The 27,231-nt window shown below is 43.5% G+C and overlaps 1 protein-coding gene across 5 annotated transcripts in view; it reads left to right on the forward strand.

Annotated features, from left to right (window-relative positions):
• Window positions 1-27,231, forward strand: part of kcnh1b (potassium voltage-gated channel, subfamily H (eag-related), member 1b) — a 126,308-nt gene that overhangs the window by 68,585 nt on the left and 30,492 nt on the right. For all 5 annotated transcript variants that reach the window (XM_079593079.1, XM_079593077.1, XM_079593076.1 and 2 more), the window contains exon 8: window positions 1,888-2,317. In XM_079593079.1, the coding sequence (XP_079449205.1) occupies window positions 1,888-2,317 (430 nt within the window). The remainder of the gene's footprint in view (window positions 1-1,887; window positions 2,318-27,231) is intronic.

Genomic DNA, 27,231 nt, shown 5'->3' on the forward strand with positions numbered 1-27,231 from the left:
ATTTTTTTTAAAAACGCCTTGGGTTCGTTTTTTTGGTTTGATGCGCCGCGTCAAAAACTATCCGACCAATGAGATTGGCGCTTTTGCTCACGTGTCTGGAGCTTCTGAAGTTAGAGTAAAACACAACTTGGGGGCGCTCAAACACAAAACGGTCTTGCCGAGCGTAACGCGAAGAAGATATACGCCAAGTATAGTGTCTACACTGCCGGGAAGAAATAAGACGAGGAAGATGCAAGACAAGATGAATGTAGAGCTGTTGGTGTCAGAACACAAAGAACTATATGACAAACGTGCCAGCGACTATGCAGGGTATTTCTGTTTTACATTAAGCGCCATCTAATGTCAGGGAATGAATTTGCATGTTCACTCGGCTCATCGTCAGCGAAAATCGCTTGGGTGTGAACACAAAAAACGCGTTGAAAAACGCTGAAGAATAATGCGCGCCGATATTCGTCCCGGTGTGTACGGCCCTTTAAACGCAAGTATCAAACGCGAAACACTGGTAACTTTGTGGGCGGATCCCGGGCGCTGTTGCTATTATACCGGCGGGATAAATGCCTCTTGCGCTCGACGCAAATCTAAAATGTGTTGGTCTGAAGTCGCTTCATTACTCATAGGTGTGGTTTGGGCGTAACGTGAAATAAACCAATCAGAGCGTCCTCTCACATTCCCTTTAAGAGCCGGCGCGCTTGTTCCACGGCGGATTGCTATTATAACGGCGGATCGCTATTATAACGGCGGGTTTGCCGGCGCACGTCAGGAGCGGTTCACAGCCGAGGAGACCGACGTTCTAGTCAGGGCCGTAAAACACAGAGAAGTGACATTGGGGATGATGGAACCCCACACAAATTAGCTTCGGTTAAACAGGCGTATAATAATTTGGGTAAATGTATTGCTAGATGTATGCCTATTTTTTCACATCTTCATGGACACAACAATGATTTCCCTCGTGTGTTAATATTTTTCCTTGTAATAATGTATGATTTGCAAAAAAAAAAAAAAACTGCTGCGTCTGTTTAGATTAGAGAATCAAAGTGTGTGTGTGTTGTTCACACGCTACATAATGGCCAAACACACGCCCTTAAAATAGCATATGACCAACGCGCCACTGTCTTTAGACTGGGTTTCTCCTGGTCAGTGGCGGAGTTGTTTTCTGGAACTGCAGAATATCACCAGGGACCGTTTGCGCCGGAAGGGAACTCGCCTCCTCTTTTCGCTGAACCGCCCCGCGAGCACAAGTTCATTCCCTAAATTACCGACGTGCGTCTGTGGAGGGAAAGTCCGCTGTGCGTGGGTGCAGAATAGGAATGATACATGCGTCGGTGTACAAAGTCAATTGCGCTGGTGCAAGATAGGGCCCAGGGAGTCATACAGGTTTTCAAACAGCCGTTTTTGTAATCGCTATTGAGTTCACCAGTCACCACCAAATACAAGACTACAGAGATAAGCGAGCCGGTTCCGGGTTCTTCCTCTGCTGTTCACTGTCGCTTAGCTAAATACTAGTAGTCTCTTCATGAGCTCCATCAAGATAACAGCATTGAGCATGTGATCAAGAGTGAAATTCTTATTGGTTGCCAATTCTTTGAGGTTCAATGAAAGAGAGATTAGAACATAAAAAAAAAAAAAGATTGGCGACATATGAAAGTGTTCATGTTGATCTGAACAAACGTAACCATTTTCGCACCAAACATTAAGTTTTCGAACAGGCTTTTTCTTTTAGATTTTAGAAACATTCACTGGGTGAACCCCATCCGTGGTTCACTTTAAGACCCTTTCAGGACTGGACCTGTAGTAATTGTACTGTGTTGTAAGTCACCATGGGTAAAAACATCTTCTAAATGACCACAAACTCATTCGTTGACCAATCACTTGTGTTGTTTCTTGCAGGGCATCAGCAGCCTGTTCAGTTCTCTGAAGGTGGTGCGTCTGTTGCGCCTCGGGCGAGTGGCCCGTAAGCTGGACCACTACATTGAGTACGGTGCAGCGGTGCTGATGTTGCTGGTGTGTGTGTTCGGCCTGGCCGCACACTGGCTGGCCTGCATCTGGTACAGCATTGGGGACTACGAGGTCATAGATGAAGAATCCAACATGGTCCGTACGGACAGCTGGCTGTATCTCCTGGGAGAATCCGTCGGATCACCGTATCGCTTCAACGCCAGTGGCATGGGGAAGTGGGAAGGGGGTCCCAGCAAAGACTCGGTCTACATCACATCACTGTATTTCACCATGACCAGCCTGACCAGTATTGGCTTCGGAAACATCGCCCCCACCACAGACGGAGAGAAGATCTTCGCCGTGGCCATGATGATGATTGGCTGTGAGTAAAACGTTTCTCCACCACTACGTGACATTCAGTTAGTTGACATGTATGGGACATAGGGAAATGATTATCCCTATGGGACAATAAAGACTCTATCTATCTATAAATAGTTGAACATTTTTGAGAGATAGTTGACATGTATAGTTGCAAATTACAGAGAGATAGTTGACATGTAGTTGCAAACTACTGAGAGTTATGACATGTATAGTTGAACATTACTGAGAGTTTGTTGACATGTATAGTTGAAAATGACTGAGTTTGTTGACATGTATAGGTGCAAATTACTGAGATTTAGTTGACATGTATAGGTGCAAATTACTAAGAGTTAGTTGACATGTATAGCTGCAAATTATTGAGAGTTAGTTGACATGTATCGCTGCAAATTATTAAGACTTAGTTGACAAGTATAGCTACAAATTACTGAGTTAGTTGACATGTATAGTTGCAAATTACCGAGTTAGTTGACATGTATAGGTGCAAATTATTGAGAGTTAGTTGACAAGTATAGGTGCAAATTATTGAGAGTTAGTTGACAAGTATAGGTGCAAATTATTGAGAGTTAGTTGACATGTATAGCTGCAAATTATTAAGAGTTAGTTGACATGTATAGCTGCAAATTTTTGAGAGTTAGTTGACATGTATAGCTGCAAATTACTGAGTAAGTTGACATGTATAGTTGCAAATTACCGAGTTAGTTGACATGTATAGGTGCAAATTATTGAGAGTTAGTTGACAAGTATAGGTGCAAATTATTGAGAGTTAGTTGACAAGTATAGGTGCAAATTATTGAGAGTTAGTTGACATGTATAGCTGCAAATTATTAAGAGTTAGTTGACATGTATAGCTGCAAATTATTGAGAGTTAGTTGACATGTATAGCTGCAAATTACTGAGTTAGTTGACATGTATAGCTGCAAATTATTGAGAGTTAGTTGACATGTATAGGTGCAAATTACTGAGAGTTAGTTGACATGTATAGCTGCAAATCACTGAGTTAGTTGACATGTATAGGTGCAAATTACTGAGAGTTAGTTGACATGTAGTTGCAAATTATTGAGAGTTAGTTGACATGTATAGTTGCAAATCACTGAGAGTTAGTTGACATGTAGTTGCAAATTACTGTTAGTTGACATGTATAGCTGCAAATTACTGAGAGTTAGTTGACATGTATAGTTGCAAATTATTGAGAGTTAGTTGACATGTATAGTTGCAAATCACTGAGAGTTAGTTGACATGTAGTTGCAAATCACTGAGAGTTTGTTGACATGTATAGTTGCAAATCACTGAGAGTTAGTTGACATGTAGTTGCAAATTACTGAGAGTTTGTTGACATGTATTTGCAAATTACTGAGTTAGTTGACATGTATAGGTGCAAATTGAGAGTTAGTTGACATGTATAGTTGCAAATTACTGAGAGTTAGTTGACATGTATAGGTGCAAATTATTGAGTTAGTTGACATGTATAGTTGCAAATCACTGAGAGTTAGTTGACATGTAGTTGCAAATTACTGAGAGTTTGTTGACATGTAGTTGCAAATTACTGAGTTAGTTGACATGTATAGGTGCAAATTACTGAGAGTTAGTTGACATGTATAGGTGCAAATTACTGAGAGTTAGTTGACATGTATTGTTGCAAATCACTGAGAGTTAGTTGACATGTAGTTGCAAATTACTGAGGGTTTGTTGACATGTAGTTGCAAATTACTGAGTTAGTTGACATGTATAGGTGCAAATTATTGAGAGTTAGTTGACATGTATTGGTGCAAATGACTGAGAGTTAGTTGACATGTATAGTTGCAAATTATTGAGTTAGTTGACATGTATAGTTGCAAATTACAGAGAGATAGTTGACATGTATAGGTGCAAATTACTGAGAGTTAGTTGACATGTATAGGTGCAAATTACTGAGAGTTAGTTTATATGAATAGCTGCAAATCACTGAGAGTTAGTTGACATGTATAGCTGCAAATTATTGAGAGTTAGTTGACATGTATAGGTGCAAATTACTGAGAGTTAGTTGGCATGTATAGGTGCAAATTATTGAGAGTTAGTTGACATGTATAGTTGCAAATTACTGAGAGTTAGTTGACATGTATAGGTGCAAATTATTGAGAGTTAGTTGACATGTATAGTTGCAAATTACTGAGAGTTAGTTGACATGTATTGTTGCAAATCACTGAGAGTTAGTTGACATGTAGTTGCAAATTACTGAGAGTTTGTTGACATGTAGTTGCAAATTACTGAGTTAGTTGACATGTATAGGTGCAAATTATTGAGAGTTAGTTGACATGTATAGGTGCAAATTACTGAGAGTTAGTTGGCATGTATAGTTGCAAATTATTGAGAGTTAGTTGACATGTATAGTTGCAAATTACTGAGAGTTAGTTGACATGTATAGGTGCAAATTATTGAGAGTTAGTTGACATGTATAGTTGCAAATTATTGAGTTAGTTGACATGTATAGTTGCAAATTACAGAGAGATAGTTGACATGTATAGGTGCAAATTACTGAGAGTTAGTTGACATGTATAGGTGCAAATTACTGAGAGTTAGTTTATATGAATAGCTGCAAATCACTGAGAGTTAGTTGACATGTATAGGTGCAAATTACTGAGAGTTAGTTGACATGTATAGGTGCAAATTACTGAGAGTTAGTTGACATGTATAGGTGCAAATTACTGAGAGTTAGTTGACACGTATAGTTGCAAATTATTGAGAGTTCGTTGACATGTATAGGTGCAAATTATTGAGAGTTAGTTGACATGTATAGCTGCAAATGACTGAGAGTTAGTTGACATGTATAGCTGCAAATGACTGAGACTTAGTTGACATGTATAGGTGCAAATGACTGAGAGTTAGTTGACATGTATAGCTGCAAATGACTGAGAGTTAGTTGACATGTATAGGTGCAAATTATTTAGAGTTAGTTGACATGTATAGGTGCAAATCACTGAGAGTTAGTTGACAAGTATAGCTGCAAATTACTGAGTTAGTTGACATGAATAGCTGCAAATTATTTAGTTAGTTGACATGTATAGGTGCAAATTACTGAACGTTAGTTGACATGTATAGCTGCAAATCACTGAGAGTTAGTTGACATGTATAGCTGCAAATTACTGAGAGTTAGTTGACATTTAGTTGCAAATTTACTTAAAGTCAGTAGAATATCTAAAGTGGACCATTAAAATGAAGTGTTACCCAGTAGTCGTTATTCAGCTCTCTTCAGTTCAGTGTTGACTTTTTCAAACAGAAAAAGTACTGTATCTTCTTAGTATTTATATGCAGGTTTGTGTGTGTGTGTGTGTGTGTGTGCGTGCGTGCGCTGGTGCAGTTAGTGCAGTGTGTGTGTGTGTGCGTGCAGTGGTGCAGTGTGTGTGTGTGTGTGTGTGTGTGTGTGTGTGTGTGTGTGTGTGCGTGCGTGCGCTGGTGCAGTTAGTGCAGTTTGTGTGTGTGTGTGTGTGTAGGGTGTGTAGGGTCTCTGCGGGTATGCCCCGTTCAGGGCGTGAGAGATGCTGCTGGCCGCCTGAGGGTGACGCTGATGTGGAGTGTCAGAAAAGTGTGGGAAGACTGACAGAAAGACAGAAGATCACAGTGTGATCCTGCTGATGCACAGCAAACACAGCAGGCACACATTCAGTCAGCGTGACACTCTCAACACTCACACACACACACGGAGAATAAGAATTCACAATTCGCTTGAAGAAAATAAAGCCTTTCAGATGACAGTAATGAGAATTTACAGAGGAAATGTACATAAAGATATGCAGTGCTCAGTGTTTGTGTGTCTGGAAATGGGAGCCGCTCGATTAGGGCCACTGCAAGAAATAAAGCACACTCTCTCTCTCACACACACACACACACACACACACACACACACACACACACACACACACACACACACACACACACACACACACACACACACACACACACACACTTCAGAAATCAGTGTAATATGATGATCTGATGATCAAGAAACATTTATGATGATTATTACTGTGGAAAACAGTTTTGCTGCTTCATTTTTGTGGAAAGCCTGTTACATTTCCCCCAGTTTGAGAAAGTTCACAAGAACAGGATTTTTGTAGTGTAGAATCTTCATTGAAACTTTTGATCAATTAAATTAAATTATTTCTGAATAAAATAATGAATATTAAAAAAACTGTAAACTGTATAAATAGCAATTAAAATACATTTATTTTTTACGTGGTATTTAATTGGTACTCCAAAATACTTAAAAAGCTTTTAAAACCATGGTGAAATCGTGGTGCTTTAGTTCGCATACTGTATTATTTACTCATATACTATACATTTAGTACATAGTATACATTTACTATACATAGTAAATTAGCCTTATTTATAAATATATGAGCATTAAATTGCTGTTTAATTCATTGTTACAACAATGCATTCATGAACAATTATTATTATTAGAGTTGTTGTTGTTGTTGTTATTATTATTATTTTCTATTAATCTCTTGGTTTTGCTTAATATTAGGAATATAAAGAAAGTACATGAATTAAGTACAATAAAAGTAGATATAACAGAGAGAAGCCCTGAGTCAAGGTCAATATAAATTAAATGCATGAAAATAATTTAACTAAGTATGATGTGTACACAGAGAGAGAGAGAGAGAGAGAGAGAGAGAGAGATCTCATAGGTCCTCTTCCCTTCTCTGTTTGTTACTCATTTTGTTGTCTCTTCTGCCCCTGGAGGCTCATTAGAAGCTCGTTACACTTCAGTGAGAACACGGAGACCATTACAGTGATGATTATTTCATTAGCAAAGCTCCTCTGGGAGTGGGTGCGATGCCGTGAACAGTGTTTCGTTTGTTCCAATATGCAATCAAATCATGGCCAGAATGTGCAAGATGCAGTTTAATAGGGTTGCCGATACCGATAATTCTTTATATTTGAAAGCCAATAACCGATATATTTAGCCTGGTTCTACCAGACTCGTACATTTCATTTATACAGAGAGTCTGGCCGCTCTCCGTTGACAAGCGTTAACTTGCTTGTGGACGGGTCCTCTGTTGAAGTTTAAAACTATTGGATCTGCCCAGAGTCACTCTGGATCTGCCATAACCAATCGCTAACGTTTGGTCGTGACGAAACTTCTACTCAAACTAGCGCACGACCTCAACGTCATCGTTCTCAGACACTCCCTCTGTTCGCTGATTGGACCTGCAAAAAATTGATCGGAGAAAACCCAAGAATACACCACAACCCCAGACGTATACTGAAGGAAAATGAAAATTGAGTGGAAGCACGTAGGAGGGCGGAGCCAGGCTACGATATATTGGCCGATAAATATAAATCCAGATTTTTATATAATTTTTGAGAGCCTGATAAAAATTAAAAAAAAGTTCTCACCAATAAAATCCATGTACTATACACAAAATTACAATGTTCTTGTTATCATTGTATGTAGCCGATATGACAGACTTGCGCTGCACATGTTGCACTGAACCGTATTTTCCTTTTTTGAAGTGATTCCAATCATATTTCAAGCCATTCAAACCAGGGCTCAACATAAAAAAAAATCCCCACTGGCCCCCGGGGCCAGTAGATCAGAGTTTTGCTGGCCCCTTCTATATTTTTACTGTCCCTGAAAGAAATATAAGGAAAAGCATGGGAAACCATTTCTGGCATATCAGAATGGGTGCTGAACATAATAAAACGAGGTTACTCGCTGCAGTTCGCTCGCAGACTGCCGCACTGAGACCAAGAAGTGGCCCTGGACTTTCTGACCCACAGCAGCCCACCACATCCCACATCATAACACATTGGCTCATTAATGTGCAGAATAATTTTTAACACTACTTATAGCATAAAAATATTACACAATACAAAAATAAATGCTATTTAAACATTTATTTTAAATAACACAACACATATTAGATAATATTTGTAAAACAAAGGGAAACAAACAGAAGAACATTAAGACACTCAACAATATTAATATAAAACTATCAAGACATTAACATTTTGCATTAACATGAATCCTAATGGCACAGGCTACTATTAGGCTATCATGTGATATTAAACTTGCTTCTTTTCTTCCAGCTTTTCATCCATAGACAATTATTTGTAATTATCTGCTCAGATAAATTCGCAGTAACCGATCAATATCTCTCTCTCTCTCTCGCTATAAAATTAATCATGAAAGGGGTGTGTTTCAAGATACTCAACAGGGAGGGAGGGCAATACACTCACATGCAAACAAAACACACTCCTTGTCGGCCGCGCCCGCGCAATCGATTCACTCAGCCATTTGCGTAGAAAATAAATGTAATATTATGATTTCCGTCATTTTTAAAATATATTCGTGTAGCCTTCCGAGTGGGCCGGCCCACATTGGCCAGTCCGCCCCTACGGTGAAAAGCGAAGTATCACATCTACTTCGCGCCGAAATAGCGAAACTGCTGGGAAAAGGGGCTATAAAGACCGTTCCTCTAACGCAGAGCGAGTCGGGCTTTTACAGACGCTACTTTCTCTTCCCAAAAAGGGTGATGGTCTCAGACTCATCCTAGACCTCAGACGTTTGAACAAGCGCTTATGAAATGCTCGTTCAAATTGCTGACAACCAATCCTCGTGCAAAGTCGCCCGTGAGATTGCATGGTTTATCTCAGTGGATCTGAAAGACGCTTACTTTCAGATACAGATAGCATCCCGTCACAGGCCATTCTTGATATTCGCCTCCGATGGTCGAGCTTATAAGTACAATGTCCTGACGTTCGGTCTGTCGCTAGCACCTCGCAGGCTCGCACGTTCACGAAGTGCATGGACACGGCGCGCGCGCGCTCGCCCCCCAACAACGGAGTAACTGAACTACATCGACGATTGGCTGATTTTAGCTCAATCGGAGGCAGAGCTTATAATTCACAGCCGGAATATTAAATAACCTGAAGTAACATTGACACTCTTCGCGCCGCTGTGTGTGACGAATTGCTGTTTGTTTTGCTGATGGCCAGTCACTGGCCAATCAACTAGCCCGACATACTCTTTTACTGGCCCCGGGCCATCGGGCCATTGCTTATGTCGAGCCCTGATTCAAAAGCATCATGTTGAACAGTGCGCATCTGAAGTGTCTCCGCTGAAGGAAATAATACACTATTTATCGGCTCTAATATATCAGCCAAATCTTCTTATCGGGCTGGTAACATTAAAAATGAACATTTATCGGCCGATACCGATATGCTGGCCGATATATCGTGCATCCCTATAGTGCCCAACAATCATAACCATATTAACCATATCAGAACATGTTCAATGTCTAGTATTATACAGCTATGAGGAGCGAGACGTGTAATATTTCACTGTGGGTGAGCTACCCAGTGCACATTACAAACACAGAAACCAAACGACCAACAAAATGTCACATGTCGCTTGTTGTTGCTGTGATTGGTTAGGACAAAAACACACACTGCATCTGAAGCCGTGTGCAGTCTGAGCAGATGCTTTACATACTTTATAGTGTGAATGTATTGTGTATTTGGACATATTCTGTTGGCGTATGTTTTTCGCCTTCTGTATAGTAGGGAAGTATTTGCTTTCGGACTCACACAGACCGGTTACATCATTAACTACTGAGACTCGTACAGCTGTCAGCGTGTTGTGCATGAGTCTCTCGTCTCGCCTCTGTTACCGCATTACTGAGCTGTGATGGCAAGCCTGTCTTCATGTTGGGAATTGGGACTTCAATGTTAAAGCAGAAACTGAGGCAATCGTGATCCACAGAGGGACAAGGACGAACACAAGCCTTTCAGTTTTGAGAAAATATCCATCCATCCATTTCCAAACTACCTTCTGAACAGTTTGACCAACAAGTCCCATCTCTTTAGTTTAAGGCGAGACACGGCAGGCAAAAACACTGTTTTTTTTTCACTGGTCAATTTTGAGATTTTGGTCTTTTTTCAGACGTGTGGTGAAAAAAAGTCAGAAATACACATTTAGGTCTTTATTTTTCTACACTTTGTCTATTTCCGTCTGTAGATTTCTCCTAAATTCATCAAAAGTTGCTGTTATAAATCATCATGATCCGCGATCTCTGTCTGCTCCTGTCATCACACACACCGCTGGACATCTCTCTCTCTCCTGTACAATGCTGTCGATCCAAATATGCTCATTTCCTTTTTATCAGCAACCAATCGTGAAAGTACAATGGGCATTTAACTCTAAAAGTGAAATCTCATTGGCTGATGTCAATGTCTGACACCGTGATTGGTTCAGATGCATCACGTGACGCGCTCTGACATTCAGATTTGTGTTTTTGACTGTTTTTCTGCTCAGTTGAAGGCCATAAATGCTGTGTTTATAAGTTTTGATGTGATTTAGGTGGTTTGTATTGTTGTTGCTAATGATGTGATGAGATATTGTGTCTGTAAATAGTTGTTTCCACTAAAAAAGTATGATTTTTTACATTACAAAACTTTAAATGCCTTTTTCTCAAAATGAGTTTGTCATTCTCCAGTAGAAACATCTCAGCCGATGTTCACCAAACTCTCCAGTTATACACTTATCAGTATTCTGAAGATATGTTCAGAGGGATTTGTTAATAAATCATTCCTGGCCTGATTTATGTGACATTTTAATCCAAAAAATATGGCGAAAATAGATTTTTTAAGGCTATGGACAGTATATTTAGATTTCCTACACTGTAAAAAAAATTACATCCCCAAGTCAAAATTTTCTAGTGACTGGTAACATCTAAATTTTTCAATTAGTCTGACATATTATTTCTCATTGAGCCAATGTTAACAGACTTTTGCAACAATTAATTAAATTTATTTTTCTGAATTTCACCTGGGCCAATTTAAAAATTTAGATGTGACCAGTCATTAGAATATTTTGACTTGGAGAGGTTACATTTTTTTTTACAGTGTAGGTCATGAAAGCATATATCCTGAAATCCCTCCTCTGAACATCTTCTTTCATCTTGTGTGTAATCAAAATGAAAAAATAATTTTGCACCTGGCTTTATCATATGTTCAGATCGATCTACCGAAAATATATGCAAAATTGTGCATATTTAATGAGATAATGCCTAATTTGCATAATTAAACATACACATTTCAAAAACTTGTAATACATTTTTTTTATGAACTTGTGTAAGTAATCAACTGAGGAAGTTTCATGGTGATATCTAATATTTTTAAATTTTACCCTATTCACCTGTAGTGTCTCGCCTTAAGTTCAGCAATTTTCCATGTCAGCCATTTTGAATTCAAGCTTAAAATGCTGTCTTTTAACGAACACATTGGTGTATCATTACTAAACTTGGTGTGTGTCTTCAGCACAAACCATGAAAACATAAAAAACGGCAAACGCTTCAAAAGCGGAATGATTCGTTCCATTTGTTTGACCCACGCCGTACAGACCATTGTTAAACACAGCTGTTCAATCCAGCGAGAAGCGCTTGAATCCGCTGCAGAAATCTCTGCTACGAAACCCACGTCTCAGTGATTTAAACTCGTCTAAACCCATCTCAACATCAACACAGGAGAAACATGGTCATGAACAATCCAGTTAGACGCCTTTCAATACACAAAACACCAACATTTACTGTGGCTTTACTGTGGTAACACTAACTATGCAGCAGTGGACAGTAGCCAAGTAGCTTTTAACAGCGTTTTTTAACACTTTCTAAGAAGACAAATGAATTATAGACCCCCATTACTTATTTATAAGTATTACTATTCTATAAATATAGACTTATACTGCATTATTAGAACAGTTATAGTTACATTTATATTATTTTTATAACTTATAAGCCATACGACTGACTAATTAATACTTATAAATCAGTGTATAATGGATTATGAGCATGCACATTAAAAAAGCAAATGCATGACTTATAAGTATATAAATGTAACTATAACTGTTCTTATAATGCATTTTAGGTCTTAATGAGTCTTTATGACATATATTTATAGAATAGTAATACTTTTTTTTATAAATAAGTATAAATGGAGATATAATTCATTATGAGCATGAAAGTGCTCTGGAAAGTGCTTCACAGAAAGTGTAACTGGTTTTCTTCATAGTTAACTTTGTTAATGTACATTTACAGAGGCTATAATAGCATTATTATAATCGAGTATTCTGTGTTTGCAATAGCTGCATTATTAAAAATATGAGTAGTAAGTTAAATCATAAGGAGGAAGCAGACCTTTGAATCTGTCTCTGTTCAACCAGGAAACTTTCAGTTCAGTTTTACAGTCAAACGGACAGGTTTAACTCTCACTGTCTCCGCTAGTCTAGACCGCACGAGTTTCACTTCCACACGCTGAACAGAAGAAGTACAGTAGCCTATGTGATAAAAACATTCCTGCACACAGATATTGGGGTTTCCCATCTTACCATTTCTGGGTTGACTTAAAAACCTTCAGGTTTTTTTTCTTTCTTTTCAAACTAGCATGTTTTGTTTCTGCTCCAAAAGTGTAGTTTTACACAACGAGGATGTGATTTATTCTTATTGCTTGATACTTTTCTTCAAATATTGAAGTACGGCTACACTTGAACTCCGGATGTATCGCTGCCATTGATGTTCACTGGTGGATGAAGTGTGTTTCAAATCAAGTATGAGTGAAAGTACAGAAACCCTAGCCAAATATTACTCCAGTGAACGTATATGTACTCATTTTCAATATTACTTGAGGAAAAGTACAAAGTACTTGATTTTTAAGTATGCCTAAGTAAAACGGTTCTGATCGATGGACTATTTTAGTCAGCAATAATAATAGATAATACTGCAGACATTTAATATGTACTGATCTGAAAATAAGCAATCTTTTTTTTCTATTACTAAGACTTATACACTATAAAAACAGTAAATTCAAGTCAAGTCACAGTGATAATAGGAGATTACAGTAACAGAGATTGTTTAGGCTTTACAGCAGCTTTAGAATAAAGTTATTGTCCAGATAAAGTTAGTTTTGATTGATTCACTTCCGTCGCAAAGATCATTAGTTATTAACTTAGCTAACACGACACCGTTCTAACAGAAAACAGAAACTTTGAATGTGTTCTGGCCGTTCATTTGCACGATAAGTGTTTAGTGGTAAATCTAAAATGAGTTACTGATAATCCAAGTGTGCAAACAAGTGAAATAATACACCATAGCTTTTTAAAAATGAGGAAAAACTAAATTTGTGTAAATATTTGGTGACAAATAGTACTGTATAAAAATCCAATGCACAGATGTCACACGTGAAAAGAATATGTTAATATTTTAGGAGGAACGCTAGGCAAACATGCTAGTTTTATGTCATTTGAAACGGTTACAGGAGCAGTAATTGACAGTCATGACCTAAATATGATATTCTTTTACAATAATAATTGGTAAAATTCAGCATTATGGCTTGGTTTCACAGACACAGGATTAGGCCTTATAAGGCTTTAATAAGCACATCTAAGTTGCTTTTATAAATGTGCTTTAGAAAAAAGAATCATTACTGGTGTGCTTCTTGAGACAAAACGATGACACGGACATATTTTAAGATATATCAGTGCACGTTGCTTTCTGTTAAAACTGCTCAAACATGCATTTTACTCTGAGACTAGTTTAAGCCTGTGAAACTGGGGGGAAACTTTTCTTTTTGCACCATTTTAGATCTGACGATATCCCGGATCTTGGCTCATTCTGGCTGGATCGTTTGAATCTTCAGCACAACTGCAGTCTGATCAGTCAGTTCGTTAACAACACAATTCAACGGACCATAGTTGGCTCACGATGCTTTTTTTTGGGAAACGCCCCAATGCAAGTTCATTGGAAAGAATCAGGAATGCGGGTGGCGATTTCTTCAGTTTAAAATACCGAGGAACATTATGTTTTATGAAAAGTAGTGGATTAAAATGTAAGACATCATGATTTGTAATGTAGTGAATCATACCGGCTCCGATCTTCAACCAGACGAACTGGGTAATATTCTGAATGTTCTGATCCAATCTGACCTCTGACCTGTAATGCTCAGAGTCATGAGAACTGAGCGACTGGTCTGGTTTCTCCCGAGCTTTATTCTCCATTCTGTCACTGATGGAGATTGGCTTCCTGCCACTGTCGCCTTTTTTCGCTTTTGTCGGACATTTAATTTAATATTCAACTATTTTATTGATCTGACAGCATTATATGAGAACTGAACAGAACTGGATTGACATCACGGTTTACTCCAGAGCGGCTATATGTAAATAGAAATGAACTAAATTAATAACTTTCTACAACAAAAATGAACCATCACTGAACTTTCTTAAGTTGGACTGTCACGCTATTATCTTCTGGAAACACACTTTGTTGCATTATTTTCCTGTTATCTCTGTAAAGCTGATTTGAAACACTCTGTTCTGTAAAAAGCACTATATAAATAAAGCTGACTTGACTTTAAGTAAAAGTTTCCCAAAATAAAACGTACTAAAGTATAATGAAGTAAAAACACTGTCCCTCACTGATCTCTACAACATCCGTCTGTGTGTGCTGTCATCGCGCTGTGTTAGTGTGTGTCCTCTTTTAGACTGTGTGACGAACACGTCCTTTTGTCCCGGTGACAGGCCTTCAGATCCGTGTCCACACACAGCAACACTCTTTCTGCACGCCGTATGTGAATCCATTAACACACACACACATGATGACATGATACAACTGTTGCAAATATGAAGATTATGAAGCATCTGTGAATCTGGAGGAGAAGTTCATTTTACATGCAAATGTAAACAACTAAAATGTTGTGTCCCCTTAAAGGGATACTTCAGGATTTAGCATTAAGCTTTGTATCAGTACAAAGCCAGTATTATTTTCGAATTACCGTGCTCCCCCCTGCCTCATATCCCTCTGAGATGAAATTTATGTATTTTTAGTCTGGAAAATCCTCATATGACGCAAAAATCGTCATATTGCGTGGCCAGAGGCTTTAAACCACAGCCAGTAGGAGGCGCTAGATCCGCATGTTTTCAGCCCCCCCATAGAGGGAGGATCTCACTCCCAGAATGCACAAATAGTGTCAGCCATCTTTTATCTAGAAGCTAAGCTCACGGGCTCTTATTCTGTGGAGAAGAGTAGTAGCGGTGACCATCCTCTTTTTCCCGGACACGTCCGGCCGCCGAGATCGTCCAAAATGTCCGGGATTCGGCTTTTGCTTTCTGCGGTCGCCATTCATTGTTTACACGCACACCTTTTGTTTCAATCTAACTGAATTAATCCCAATCGGTGAATCTGAATGTAGTGTTTACATGAACGCTAAACAAGTGATCGGTTGATGTGCGTTTTAACATTGCTAAGAAAATTCCCGCTCCTCCGTGAGAGATACGAGACCGGTGCGTCTCACAGGCGTCGCTCATCAGTAATCACGCCACCGGCCTCGCGCCGTTCTCCCGCGGCCGTCGGTCTCGTCCCGCTCGCCGTTCTCCCGCGGCCGTCGGTCTCGTCCCGCTCGCCGTTCTCCCGCGGCCGTCGGTCTCGTCCCGCTCGCCGTTCTCCCGCGGCCGTCGGTCTCGTCCCGCTCGCCGTTCTCCCGCGCCCGTCGGTCTCGTCCCGCTCGTCGTTCTCCCGTGGCCGTCGGTCTCGTCCCGCTCGCCGTTCTCCCGCGGCCGTCAGTCTCGTCCCGCTCGCCGTTCTCCCGCGGCCGTCGGTCTCGTCCCGCTCGCCGTTCTCACGCGCCCGTCAGTCTCGTCCCGCTCGCCGTTCTCCCGCGGCCGTCAGTCTCGTCCTGCTCGCCGTTCTCCCGTGGCTGTCAGTCTCGTCCCGCTCGCCGTTCTCCCGCGCCCGTCAGTCTCGTCCCGCTCTCCGTTCTCCCGCGGCCGTCAGTCTCGTCCTGCTCGCCGTTCTCCCGCGGCCGTCAGTCTCGTCCCGCTCGCCGTTCTCCCGCGTCTGTCAGTCTCGTCCTGCTCGCCGTTCTCCCGCGGCCGTCAGCCTCGTCCCGCTCGCTGTTCTCCCGCGGCTGTCAGTCTCGTCCTGCTCGCCGTTCTCCCGCGGCCGTCAGTCTCGTCCCGCTCGCCGTTCTCCCGCGGCCGTCAGTCTCGTCCCGCTCGTCGTTCTCCCGCGGCCGTCAGTCTCGTCCCGCTCGCCGTTCTCCCGCGGCTGTCAGTCTCGTCCCGCTCGCCGTTCTCCCGTGGCCGTCAGGCTCGTTCCGCTCGCCGTTCTCCCACGGCCGTCAGTCTCGTCCCGCTCGCTGTTCTCCCACGGCCGTCAGTCTCGTCCCGCTCGCCGTTCTCCCGCGGCCGTCAGTCTCGTCCCGCTCGCCGTTCTCCCGCGGCCGCCAGTCTCGTCCCGCTCGCCGTTCTCCCGCGGCCGTCAGTCTCGTCCCGCTCGCCGTTCTCCCGCGGCCGTCAGTCTCGTCCTGCTCGCCGTTCTCCCGCGGCCGTCAGTCTCGTCCCGCTCGCCGTTCTCCCACGGCCGTCGGTCTCGTCCCGCTCGCCGTTCTCCCGTGCCCGTCAGTCTCGTCCCGCTCGCCGTTCTCCCGCGCCCGTCGGTCTCGTCCCGCTCGTCGTTCTCCCGTGGCCGTCGGTCTCGTCCCGCTCGCCGTTCTCCCGCGGCCGTCAGTCTCGTCCCGCTCGCCGTTCTCCCACGGCCGTCAGTCTCGTCCCGCTCGCCGTTCTCCCGCGGCCGTCAGTCTCGTCCCGCTCGCCGTTCTCCCACGGCCGTCAGTCTCGTCCCGCTCGCCGTTCTCCCGCGGCCGTCAGTCTCGTCCCGCTCGCCGTTCTCCCGCGGCCGTCAGTCTCGTCCCGCTCGCCGTTCTCCCGCGGCCGTCAGTCTCGTCCTGCTCGCCGTTCTCCCGTGGCTGTCAGTCTCGTCCTGCTCGCCGTTCTCCCGCGGCCGTCAGTCTCGTCCCGCTCGCCGTTCTCCCACGGCCGTCGGTCTCGTCCCGCTCGCCGTTCTCCCGCGCCCGTCAGTCTCGTCCCGCTCGCCGTTCTCCCGCGCCCGTCGGTCTCGTCCCGCTCGCCGTTCTCCCGCGCCCGTCGGTCTCGTCCCGCTCGCCGTTCTCCCGCGCCCGTCAGTCTCGTCCCGCTCTCCGTTCTCCCGCGGCCGTCAGTCTCGTCCTGCTCGCCGTTCTCCCGCGGCCGTCAGTCTCGTCCCGCTCGCCGTTCTCCCGCGTCTGTCAGTCTCGTCCTGCTCGCCGTTCTCCCGCGGCCGTCAGCCTCGTCCCGCTCGCTGTTCTCCCGCGGCTGTCAGTCTCGTCCTGCTCGCCGTTCTCCCGCGGCCGTCAGTCTCGTCCCGCTCGCCGTTCTCCCGCGGCCGTCAGTCTCGTCCCGCTCGTCGTTCTCCCGCGGCCGTCAGTCTCGTCCCGCTCGCCGTTCTCCCGCGGCTGTCAGTCTCGTCCCGCTCGCCGTTCTCCCGTGGCCGTCAGGCTCGTTCCGCTCGCCGTTCTCCCACGGCCGTCAGTCTCGTCCCGCTCGCTGTTCTCCCACGGCCGTCAGTCTCGTCCCGCTCGCCGTTCTCCCGCGGCCGTCAGTCTCGTCCCGCTCGCCGTTCTCCCGCGGCCGCCAGTCTCGTCCCGCTCGCCGTTCTCCCGCGGCCGTCAGTCTCGTCCCGCTCGCCGTTCTCCCACGGCCGTCAGTCTCGTCCCGCTCGCCGTTCTCCCACGGCCGTCAGTCTCGTCCCGCTCGCCGTTCTCCCGCGGCCGTCAGTCTCGTCCCGCTCGCCGTTCTCCCACGGCCGTCAGTCTCGTCCCGCTCGCCGTTCTCCCGCGGCCGTCAGTCTCGTCCCGCTCGCCGTTCTCCCGCGGCCGTCAGTCTCGTCCTGCTCGCCGTTCTCCCGTGGCTGTCAGTCTCGTCCTGCTCGCCGTTCTCCCGCGGCCGTCAGTCTCGTCCCGCTCGCCGTTCTCCCGCGCCCGTCAGTCTCGTCCCGCTCTCCGTTCTCCCGCGGCCGTGTAGAACGCAAAAGCCGAATCCTGGACATTTTGGGCGACATCAAAATCCCGGGCAGACTCACGGAGACTCACTAGTAGCCTAGCCTTGTTGTTTAACTGCGATCTCTTACCGGTAGGCGTGGCCTCGTAGGGCAGCGAAGCAAGTGCATTCTGGGAGTTGTTGTCTTTCATCCCCATAAGCCAAAAATACATTTTCTGGCTTTTCTTAGTCTAGAAGGCTCCAAATTCAAAAAAATAATTTCACATTTCTACTACATAAATTACCCATTTTAAATACACATTCATCTTTCCAGAGGTGAAGTAACCCTTTAATAACAACCTAATCTGATTTTGACTCTGTGTTTTTGCATTACTTTATGTTCGTCCATGCAACAGTAAAGCAGTCGTTCTCGCTGATAGCAATGCAAATATAACTGTGTAAACGGTACTGCAAGATACACTCGTTTCTACCGTTGAACAGTATAGATACCCATCACTGATAATAAATCCCATATCCACTGCCTGAAATCCCACCGGGATTTTTCCCTTCGCCCGATCCGTATCCTGGTTATCATTCTGCACATGCAGAGCTGGGATTGATTAATATGACCTCTGGGAACCGGAGGGCGACAGAGGGTGACGGGCCGGTGAAAAAGCGCTGACCGGGGAGCCAATCGCCTGAAGTGTAACTGATCCAATAAAGCAGGGCTGTAAAGTAGCCGTAATGCTGATGGAGGGAGACGAGAGGACTCAAAAACTGTGTTTGTCTGCAGTGACGATATTCAAGAACGACATGTCATGGCCATTAAGACCAGGCAAGATGCAGGCGACGGCTAATCGGTTGTTGTTGTTGTACTGAATAACACTGTTTAACGCACGCCAGTGGTTCTACCCAGATCACTCCCTCTAAAATTAAGGCTTTTGTGTAAATCTTTCCCAGCACATGTGCATTGCTCCATCGGGGAGATCGTAGCTGGACACGCTGAGGCCAATCATTTCATCTTTAGAGTTGCTTCAATCAGGACTGTGATCAATACTGTTGCCTACATGACATACTAATGGACCTGAAGAAGACATCAGCAGTTGAGATCCTTAGTGTCAGAGGTTCAGTTGGTTGCAGAGCAAGCAAGTGTCTGGTTTCGGAGATTACAACCTTGCTGTGTGTCCTTGACCAGGACGTGTAGGCTTGATGTCAACTGCCTACATAGACGATATCACAACCTAAGTGGCAGATCTGAGATGTTCTTCACTGATGGGCATTCGTGGATATCACACACTCCACAAGAGGTACACACTTCAGTTTGCACATCATAATTTACCTATTGGTAAGCCCCTCCTCCCTTAGTTACTGTTGCTAACTCGGACAAACAAACGGAGTTGCTAACTGTCATTTAATGACAGCTGATCTTGACTCAAGATAGTCCAGGCGTTTTAAGCCAAAATGGGGGTCAACCGTGAACAAATTGCAACAGAATCAAACTCAACTGATTTTGTATCCTCCATATGTCCTGAGTAAGGAAAAAAAAGCCCCGAAGAATCCCATTAGGGGAAATTTCCGAAAAAGACCCAAATATATCATTATATCTATTCATACGCCTATTCATTATTTTCTCACATGAATAGGGTAAAAAAAAAAAAAATTTAGATATCATGTATTACAATTTTTTTTAAATTGCTTGTTAACATGGACAAACGGTGCATAATCTAATTACAGATGTGCTCATTTGCACAAATACCACAACAGATCTAAACATTGGGTACAGCCAGGAGAAAATGTCTTGTTGAATCTTGTTGACATATAACAGGAAAAGGCTAAATGTTAAGGTCTGAATGGAACCCAATTCATTATTATTGCAGAGATGGGGTTTGGGGCTGGGTCCGTGGGTCCGTGGGTCCGTGGGTCCGTGGGTCCCAGCCCCAAACCCCATCTCTGCAATAATAATTAATAAAGGCTGTTTTAAAGTGCTTCTTCCTGCCTCCATGTATTTATGTTCATGGGTAGCCTAATTGGGTTCCATTCAGACCTTAACATTTAGCCTTTTCCTGTTATATGTCAACAAGATTCAACAAGACATTTTCTCCTGGCTGTACCCAATGTTTAGATCTGTTGTGGCATTTATGCAAATGAGCACATCTGTAATTAGATTATGCACCGTTTGTCCATGTTAACAAACAATTTTAAAAAACTTGTAATACATTTTTTGTTTGTCTTGATATAAGTAATCAACTCAGTAATTTTCATGGTGCTATCTAAAGGTTACATTTTTTACCCTATTCAAGTGAGAAAAATAATGAATAGTATATATTTGGGTCTTTTTCTGAGCTTTCCCCTAATGGGATTCTTCTGGGCTTTTTTTTCCCTTGCTCAGGACATATGGAGGATACAAAATCAGTTGAGCTTGATTCTGTTGCAATTTGTTCACCCTTTTTCCCTAAAACGCCTGGACTAAGATGTTTTTGATCAATTTTGGACACAGAAGGACAAACTCTCTAAAAATAATGATCTTTGCAACGGAAGTGAATCGATCAAAACTAACTTTAGCTGGACAAGAGCTGCTATGTAAAGCCAAAACAATCCCTGTTACTTTAATCTCTTATTATCACTGTAAAGCTGCTTTGAAACAGTCCATATTGTTAAAAACGCTGTATAAATTAAGGTGACTTGACTTGACTCTCGTCGAGAAGCATTCATGTGGGACTTAAATATGCCATGGAGGGATATATAAAAGATTTTAAAATAAATAAGATTACTTTGCAAGCGAGGGTTTACAGATCACAATGCAAGCGGGAGAAGCCTCATGTTACGGTCGTCACGATCGCAGATGAACAACATCCAGGATCCACACCGGTCATGTACCGCAGGGAAAGTTTTAAATAAAAAAATGATTTACATTTAACCAGTTTAATATGGAGAGGCACTGAATTGTAGGCTAGTCTGTGCATGCCGTAGCTATTTAGGTTTGTATGTTAGCATGGACTCACTAACTTTAATTGTAACTTAATGAGAGTGTGAGAACTAGAAAATGAACGTTTCGTCTTCATTGGGAATCCTTACTGACCGAGTTACTGCGCCAACATCATTGGATTAATATACAGCTTAATCCAAAGCAGACATTTTGCTCTGTCTGGTTTGGGTTTAGGAAATGGAATAAAACAAATACCCATGCCCATTTTTTGTAGCATAAACACCATCAAACCGATGAGAGCTTCGGATCTTCCCATGTTTCTCTATGGCGCTGAAACTTAAAGATGTCCGAGTTTCCCCCGTGCAACTGATACGAGACTGGCTGATCTGACTCTCCTCAGAGAATTATATATAAAGATGAATGTAGGTGTTACGGGCGGACGGACACCACCCTTAACATAAAGGAGAGACGCACACAGACCAGCTCGTGTCAAAATAAATAGGGGTATGTTTATTAAATAGATCGGTGATCAACTGCTCGGTAGGTTCACAAACAAAGACATAAATCCAAACGCGGAACGCTTTTGATTCCCGGGGTGGACTGCAAACGCTATAAAGACGGGCAGTGCATCGACTCTGTCCTCAGGCTCTGTGTGCGCCCTCAGGTGTGGTTCCGGAAACCTTATGTAGCTTGAGTAGGATGCGCTCAGGTGTGACTCATCTGTAATCAAGAGCAAGGGGACAGACAATTAAACACATATACAAACAGACAACGGAGCTGGGGAACGTAACACCCCCACCCCGAAATGGTGACCTGTCGCCATACTCTAAACATGGGAATACTTATTTCTACTCGAGCCTTGTGTTCAGCTTCCATGTATCTGTATAGGCCTATGGAAAAAAAAAAAATCAAAAGATTACACAGGAATATAGTTCCAAAGGGGTGTATAAGGTCAACTCATAGGCAATACACAATTATGTGTAAAAAAGAAAAGAAAAAACATCATTAGAGATTTATTTTAGATTAGCAAGCTCAATAAATTAAAGCAAATCTCGGAGTAAATAACGAGTATATATACGAGTATATATTATTTTTACAAGACAATTAGCACTATTAAGCCTCCACTCTAGACAACGCATCTGCGACAATATTGTCGACTCCTCGGATATGTACAATTTGGAGGTTAAACGGTTGAAGTAACAGACTCCAGCGCATTAACCTACGATTAGAATTGTACATGCGACTGAGGAACTTGAGTGGATCATGGTCAGTATAGACCTTCACTGGATGTACGGTAGAACCCAAGTACACTTCGAAGTGTTGAATAGCCAAAACTAGAGCCAAAGTCTCTTGCTCGATAGTGGAGTACCTTCGCTGGGCAGAATTAAATTTTCTAGAGAAGAAACTCACGGGATGGTTTACATGGTCTGCACCTAACTGCAATAGTACAGCACCGGCGCCTACGTTGCTAGCATCCACAGCAAGCTGAAACGGCCGGTTAAAGTCTGGCGCAGCGAGCACGGGAGTAGTCAGTAAGAGAGCCTTGACATTTTCGAATGCTCGGTTACAGGACTCCGTCCATTCAAATTTAGTTTTGGGGCTCAACAGGTTAGTGAGGGGCCAAACGACAGTCGAAAAGTTCTTGCAAAAACTGCGATAGTAGCCTACCATTCCCAAAAATCGGCGTAGCGCACGCCGGTCGCAGGGCACAGGGAACTCCTGAATAGCGGCCACTTTAGCCATTACTGGCAAAACATGTCCTCTACCAACTATCCGCCCCAAGTAAGTGACAGTGGCTTTTCCGAATTCACATTTTGCAAGATTAATTGTGAGCTTCGCATTGGACAGTCTACGGAAAAGCTCTCGAAGTTGTGTGATGTGTTCGGACCAGTGTGTGCTATGTAGGACTATGTCGTCCAAATACGCCTCGCAGTTTGCCATTCCAGCTAAAACAATATTTACCAAACGTTGGAAGGTGGCAGGTGCATTTCGCATTCCGAAAGCCATAACTTTATAATGCATAAACGCATCTGGGGTCACAAAAGCTGATATGTGTTTTGCTCTTGGTGTAAGGGGCACCTGCCAGTAACCTTTTAGGAGGTCGATTTTAGTGACAAACGTAGCCGAGCCAACACGGTCCACACAGTCATCCATCCGCGGTAACGGATAGCAGTCTGGCAGAGTGATGGCATTAACACGCCTGTAGTCCGTACAAAACCTGTAAGTGCCATCAGGTTTTCCAACTAAAAGGCACGGGGAACTCCACGGGCTAGAGCTAGGTTCAGCAATATTGTTCTTTATCATGTACTCAACTTCACGTTTCAGGACAGCTCGCTTTTCTGGATTTACTCTATACGGGTGCTGTTTAATCGGGCCCTTACCACCCACGTCTATGTCATGTTCCAGAACGGTGGTCACAGTCGGAACATCTCCAAATAATTCAGGAAAATCATCTATCACAGATGATATGTCAGCTGCTTGAGAGCGTGTTAAATGTGGCAAATTACTTCCAACAACGGACAGCATAGCAGAGTTTTTAAGTCGACCTTCAATCACGCACCGCGACGGAGGAGTCACTCCGTCATCATCGTCTACCATTGAAGACGGCAACACGGGGACCTCAACAGGACCGGGTACATTAAGGTCACACAAGCTTGTTCTAAACTCTTCACGTGTATAATATGGTTTAAGCATATTTACATGACAGACGCGAGACTGTCTTCGCCTGTCTGGGGTTTCAATTACATAATTCAGCTCCGATATTTTTTTTTCCACAGTATATGGTCCACTGAATCGTGCTTGAAGCACAGAACCGGGCACGGGTAAGAGAACCAACACTTGGTCTCCAGGTTTAAACGAGCGGGCTCTGGCTTTTCGATCATACCACGTTTTCATGCTAGATTGGGTCTTTTCTAAATTCTCTCTAGCGAGTTCACGCGCTCGGTGTAGTCGGGTGCGAACGTCGCTTATAAATTGTACTGCGCTACGAGAGGTAGGCTTGCTCATCCATTGATCTTTAATGACGCTCAAAGGCGTGCGAACATCATGAGCAAACACTAACTCTGCAGGGCTGAAACCAATTGACTCTTGCACGACTTCTCTAGACGCCATAAGCATCCAAGGAACCGCATCTTCCCAGTTCGTACCCATCTCCAAACAATAGGCACGCAGCATCGATTTAAGCGTCTGATGGTAGCGCTCGAGAGCGCCCTGACTCTCCGGATGGTACGCGCTAGAAATGCGGTGCTTAATTTGGAGCGACTTTAGGACTCGGGAGAAGACACGCGAAGTAAAATTTGTTCCTTGGTCCGTTTGAACGATTTTCGGTAGCCCCACAAAAGCAAAGAATTTTAATAGAGCCCTAGACACAATTCTAGCAGTGATTTTTCTCAGAGGCACCGCCTCTGGGAAGCGAGTAGCAGTACACATGATTGTTAATAGATACTGATATCCACTTTTCGACCGTGGAAGAGGACCGACACAGTCAATGATTATTTTCTCAAAAGGCTCACCCACGGCAGGTATGGGGTACAACGGTGCAGGTGGAATTATCTGGTTTGGTTTACCGCTAACCTGGCAGACATGGCACGTCTTACAATACCGCCGCACATCACGCTTCAGCCCCGGCCAGAAAAAGTGACGAAGAACGCGGTTGAATGTTTTAGTAACACCTAAATGACCAGAAACACAATCATGCGCGATACTCAGAACTGCACGTCTAGTTTCAGTAGGCATAATGATTTGTTCAATGTCACTCCATTCATTACTTTTGTGAGGCCTCCACCTCCGCATAAGTAAACCATCTCGGACAAAGTAGGCTGAACTCTCGCTGGGACGGTCTGGAACAGATTGAATTGTATTATAACATGAAACAAGAGTGGGATCTTTCTGTTGAGCACTAATAAGTTTCTCTAAGGATAACGAAATATCTGGTTCTATTGTTTTTCCACTGCTCCTCACATGTACAGGACTACTGCGGCACGGAGGGAAAGTGGGTTCGAAGAGCCTCTCACACTCCGCAGGGTGAGCAACGAAACTGTCACCTAGGTCGACGTCAAGGGGAGGTACTGTATCCCTCATCCTCCGAGTCTGCGACCTAGTGACAACACTGGTGGGAAAAACCTCTGGGAATTTGTGTGCACACTCATCGGGGCACTCTTGACTGAGCGGCACAGACACAACCTCGGGTGGAACATCACCACGGCTCCACACATTTCCACCGGCTAGGTCGTTGCCAAGGAGAAACGTGACACCGGGGACTGGCAAAAAGTCTTGAATGCCAACAACCACGTCACCACACACCAAATCGGAATCAAGATGCACGTAATGCAAGGGAACCTCAAGAAAACCCATTTCGATTCCTCGAACAAGGACACTACTGCCTGTTGCAGTCTTATCAGATAACGGCAACAAACCACGGAGGAGGAAAGACTGCGCAGCGCCCGTATCCCGCAAGATGCGCACAGCGACAGCTTCCTCGCCAGACACAGATACGGTCCCATTCGTCAGAAAGGGCTCGTACATGGACTGGGTTTTCTCTGATTTTAACTCCGCATGGAGGACGGGTGCTATTTTCTTCGGGGAAGAGTTAATGAGACCCATTGGCTTTGTGGATTGTTTTTTTTTTAATATTAAACAGTCTGCGATGATATGCCCAGGTTTTTTACAATAAAAACAGTGTCTGTCATCTTGTTTCATTGCACTCTTTTTCGTGTCTATATCAGAGGTCGCAGAGGGATTAACTCTTAAGCGAAAACGTTCTCTGCCCATGTTATGCGTCAAAACGTATTCGTCAGCAAGGACAGCGGCTTCAGATATTGACTCCGCCTTCTGCTCAGCTAGATAGGTGGTCACTGCGGTTGGCAGACAGTTTTTAAACTCTTCTAAAAGAATTAGCTCACGCAATTTCTCCTGACTATCAACCCGTTGTGATGAGCACCAACGATCAAAAAGTGCAGCTTTATCTCGACCAAATTCAACAAAAGTTTGACGCTCAGCTTTTTTTAAATTCCTAAACTTCTGTCGGTATGCTTCAGGGATCAGCTGATAGCACCTCAGAACTGAAGCTTTCACCACATCATAGTCACCGCTCTGCTCCACTGTTAGCGACGAGTAAGCCTCCTGCGCCTTTCCCACTAAAACACATTGCAGGAGGAATGCCCACGCAGTTCTCGGCCAGTTTAAATTGGTCGCGACACGCTCAAAGTGTGGAAAATATTTTTCCACATCTTTTTCCACAAAAGGTGGCACAAGACGAATGTGGCGAGCGACATCAAATGAATTAGGGTCAGAAGCAGCGACACCTTCCCGCTGGGCCTCGATTTCTAACTTCCTCAACGCTAGTCGATTTTCAAGTTCATGCTCACGGATTTGTGCTTGCATGCGCTCACGGTCATACTCAATTTCTTTCTCTTTAATGTCCAACTCCCTCAACCGAATCTGCAGCTGTAATGCTTCCATCGACACGGGAGATTGTTTCTCTTCAGGCAAAATGCCCTTATTAAGCAAAGTAGTTTGTAAGACGGCTCTGATTGTCTCTTTGGTGCGTTTCTCAGCATAAGTGAGCTCAATCTCATAAGTTGCAGCCAAATTTAACAACTGCTCTCTCGAAAATTTTAACAATAACTCAGTAGAGGGTTCTTTAACGAATGCTTCCTCTGTTGCCATTCTAAATGCGAAAAGACGCTGAAAGCGAACCAAAATCACGAAAAAAAAGAAAAAAAAACTCACTAAAGCAGTTTTAACTGCGACCGAGCTACAGCGTAGCAAATGTCTGAAGTGGTCAAACGAAAAGCACTATATAGGCTACAAACGACCACAAAATTTTTTTTGTCCACCCCCAAATTTACTCAACACGCTAGTATAATCAGAATAGGTTACCAGCACTAAATATGCCACAATATAATCACAAGCTATACAACCAAACTAAAGGGTATTCTGATAAGCAAAAATGTTGTCCTGCTTCTCTAACTAACTATACACAAAACAAACAAAAAAAAATCCTAAATATCTACGCAATCTTCAGTGGCTTACTCAGCTCGAGGCTTCCCACCGAGCCCCCTCCTGAGATATCCACCAAAAATAAAATAAACGTTTGACTAAACAAATGAACAGACATTCATAATTGCTCACCAGAATACTCACCAAAATGTTGTAGCCTTCAAAA

The sequence above is a fragment of the Phoxinus phoxinus genome (assembly GCF_949152265.1).
Source record: "Phoxinus phoxinus genome assembly, chromosome: 20".
NCBI lineage: Eukaryota > Metazoa > Chordata > Actinopteri > Cypriniformes > Leuciscidae > Phoxinus > Phoxinus phoxinus.